Source organism: Tupaia chinensis, unplaced genomic scaffold, assembly GCF_000334495.1.
Source record: "Tupaia chinensis unplaced genomic scaffold, TupChi_1.0 Scaffold000076_1, whole genome shotgun sequence".
In the NCBI taxonomy this organism is placed as follows: Eukaryota; Metazoa; Chordata; class Mammalia; order Scandentia; family Tupaiidae; genus Tupaia; species Tupaia belangeri.
The window spans coordinates 1,776,433-1,780,345 of record NW_006159536.1 but is presented as its reverse complement, the minus strand read 5'-3'; the positions used below and the strand labels follow the sequence as shown (position 1 = coordinate 1,780,345).

General features: G+C 37.3%; 1 protein-coding gene across 1 annotated transcript in view; it reads right to left on the bottom strand.

Annotated features, from left to right (window-relative positions):
• Positions 1 to 3,913, bottom strand: part of DYTN (dystrotelin) — a 66,669-nt gene that overhangs the window by 7,591 nt on the left and 55,165 nt on the right. Inside the window, 1 exon segment of the mRNA XM_006142465.1 lies at positions 1 to 341. This exon segment is cut by the window's left edge and continues 1 nt beyond it. Coding sequence (XP_006142527.1) covers positions 1 to 341 — 341 coding nt within the window.

Below are 3,913 nucleotides of genomic sequence, written 5' to 3'. Positions count from 1 at the left end.
GCAATTTTGGGGGTATCCTGTAGCAGTCCTTCCTTACAACTGGGTAGAAAGTTAAAGATTTCTTCTGACATTTTTTGTGCTTGACTTTGTGTCCTGGTGGTTTGCAAAATGGTCTCTGGAGATCCTGGATTTGGTAGCACACACTCTGTGTTTGTTTGACTTTGGGGGCTTCTGTCAAGTATGACAGAGTTAGGAAGAGTTTCCCATTTGGAACCATCCTCAGTGGCATTTATAATCTGGGAAGAGTCACTTTCCTTCCAAAATCTTGCAGCTGAAGAACGGTCAACTTTGGACACCATATTTTGACAGGAAGATGAAGGATAGAGTGGCTGCAACACTGCCTAGATAAAGAAAACTTCATGAAGACATTAACCATTTTTTCATAAATGCATTAAATTTCAATATTCCTGGGAGAAAACTTTTTTTATTGCCAGAGGGCACACGCACTTGCCAGAGAGAGCGAGCGAGAAATCGTCCTCCAGTGGGATGTAGTCATGCTGAAGTTGTTTCTCCTCCACTTCTCCAATCTACCAAGATTCTGGGCATGCATGCACCTGTGCTCAGGGTTTTTTTGTGGTTGTTCAAACTTCTGGAGCTAGGATTCAAACTGGAGTTGACTATATGGGATCCAGCTTCTTGTACACAGGGCTTAACTGCTGCATTAGGGGACTGGTCCTTCAATACAAAATTTTAATGCAAGATTTTTTTCTTTCTCCTTTTTAAAAATGATTAATCTTCTTATGCTGTTAGTTCAATGTGAACCTAAAATTCCCCACAAGAGTTGGAACAGCTTAGATTTTAAAATATCATAGGAAATATTCACAAAAAAATTAAGAAAAATTCTAGGTTCTAAAAAAGCCTAGATTCTAAACCTATCATAAGGATTTGAAACCATAACGATATGTTGAATTGATAGATAAAAATGATTACTTTAAAATGTGTTCTTGGGCTAGCTTTCTATACTCTAGTAGTTAAGGGAGTTGGTTCCTACATGGCCAGCTATGGTCATAATTTCCAGTGTTTGGAAAACAGGCTATACATGTGTACGTGGATGTCTCAAATTCTCTGGGGATGGAGAAACTGGGGAGAAGAGACTGCATATGACCATGTTCATTGGGAGGGTGCTTTCTCCTTTCTCTTCCTCTATCTATCTGTCTCTGGAAAATGCACATGTCCTTTGGCAATTCAAAAAAGAAACAAACATGTTGTTAATGATCAGTCTATTGGCTATGTTGTGAGGGGCTTCATAATAAACCATAGGTATAAAATCTGTGGGATATGCCTCATAGAAAGCACAGTTCTCAAAGTGCGATCCATGAGCCCTAGGAGATCCCTGAGAATCTTTTAGAAGTCTAGAAGACAAAATTATTTTCATAATGATACTTAAATGTTATATTGACATTTGCATTGATAGTGAAAAATCAGCAATGAATAACTGCTGATGCCTTAGCATAAAGGAAGGCAGTGTTACAAACAATAGTGGCAATAGAGTTTTCTTCACCATCATACACTAGCATTAAAAATAAAGGTCAGTTTCTCTTGAGAATATCTCTGATGGAATAGAGGTTTCTTAATTTTCTTAATAATACATGTTTTTTTCTTTCTAATAGTGTGTGTAATGAAATGGAAAGTGCATAAAACAGGCTGATGCATACTGATATACAAAAATTGCCTCTTGTGTCAAAGAAAGACTGGCAGACAGACTATGATCATTCAGACTTGGGGATTTGGCACTTTCTTTAATATGAATGAAGAGAGAATGTCACTGCAAGGAAAACAGTGAATATTTTTGTTGTTAATTCTGCAGTTTAGCTTTCAAGCAAAAGTTAGAATTTTGAAAAACTTGCATCTACGACCATCATTCAACATTTTTCTAATTAGCCCAAGGTTTTCTAATCAGATTAGTGATGAGATTAAAGAATGTAAATTTTTTGATCTTGTATAGTAAAATAGTTGAAATTACAAAGTTCAGAATAGCTCAGTGAACCATTTCTTTCCAAATGACCAATGTCTGATATTACAAAATCACACATGGCTGAGGAAGATCCATCCAAAGATCACACTACAACACTGGATCTTAATGCTACAGAGTATGAAATAGATATGATTTTAAATTCTGTATTGCAACAATCCTTTAAGAAACTATCATTTCAAATGCCAGGGTCTCATTGTATTTTTGTGGCTGAGTAGTGTTCCATAGTATATATGTGCCACACTTTATCAATCCATTCATCTGTTCATGGACGTTTGAGTTAGTTCCATATCTTAGCGATTGTGAATAATGCAACTATGAAAGAGAGGCATCGTATGTCTCCATTCAATACTTACTATCTGCACTCTATGACAGAATCTGAAAGATTGGAAGGTTTAAAGGAATGGAGAGCAACTGTGGATACTTGAGACGGTGTGGGAGGAGAACGAAAAATGGGGGGGAGGGGAGGGAACCAAGGGGAAAAAGAAAGAAGCAGAGCATTTAAGGAACACAAAAATAGAATATTATCTGCTGATGATACTGTATATGGTAACATCTTTGGACCAATACACAGCGTATTCATGATGGGAAAATTCATTTGGTATGCAGTAATGATACACAGTGATTGAATGTAAAAAAGAAAAAGATAAAGAAACTATCATTCCCTGGAGTGGTTCCGTTCTGTGCAGCTGTTCTCAGGAGCTGTGGCTGTTTATCTCTGTCCACCTTCTCTCCCACCTAAGTGTGTGCCACACTCCATGGAAGATTCGATAAACATGGACATGAGCACCCTGAGGGCCCAGAAATCTCTTTTGGTTGTGAATTAAAGGCTGACAACGATTATCACTATAAGGTAAATAATGATGAAAGTGAACATGAGTTATCTTTAAAAATGGTCAGTTTAGGGGCTGGTACAAAGGATGAATTGTGCATTGTTGAAGCAGAGGCAATGAATTATGAAGGCAGTCTGGTTAAAGTAAGACTGGCAACACTGAAAATGTCTGTATAGCCAACAGTTTTCCTTGGGGGGCTTTGAAATAACACTGCCTATGATCTTAAGGTTGAAGTGTGATTTAGGGCCTGCACATGTTAGTGGACAGCACTCAGTAGTGGTGGAGGAAGATGCAGAGTCAGAAGAGGAAGGGGAAGAGGATGTGAAACTCGTAAGTAGATCTAGAAAGTAATCTGCTAATGAGGTAGTAGAAAGCTTCCACAGAAAAAAGTAAAACTTGCTGCTGACAGAGATAATGATGATAATTTTGAAAATGAGGAAACAGAAGAAAAAGCTCCAGTAAAGAAATCTCTATGAGATACTCCCAGAGAAAATGCACAAAAGTCAAACCAGAATCGAAAGACTCAACATTACCAGTACCAAGAGTGAAAGGACAGGAATGCTCAAACAAAACCAAAAAAATGAAAAACAAAAAACAAAAAAACAAACCAAAACAACAACAACCAGAAAAAAAACTTCTAAAACATGAAAGAACTTAGTTCTGTAGAAGACACTGATGCAGAAATGCAAGGAAGTATAGAAAAAGGTGATCCTTGTCCCAAACTGGAAGCCATTTCCCAATTACATGGAGAATTGCTTCTGGACGACTGACCGGAAGGTTATTCAAGATCTTTGGCAGTGGAGAAAGTCTTTTAAAAAATAGTTTAGGGATCAGCCAGTGGCATGGTGGTTGAGGCCTGGACTCCCACATGACTGACCACAGTTCAAGTCCTGGACCTGGCGCTTTACTTTCTTAGTCTCTTTCTCTCTGTCTCTTTCTGGTGAGCACATGTGCTGTATAGCAAATTAATAATAATAATAATAATAACAATAACAATAAATTAAATAATTCTTTAAAAATAGTTTAAACAGTTAAAAATTTCTGTTTTGTTTCTATAATAATTGATATCTGGCTGTCCTTCTTATAATGCAGAGTGAGAACTTTCCCT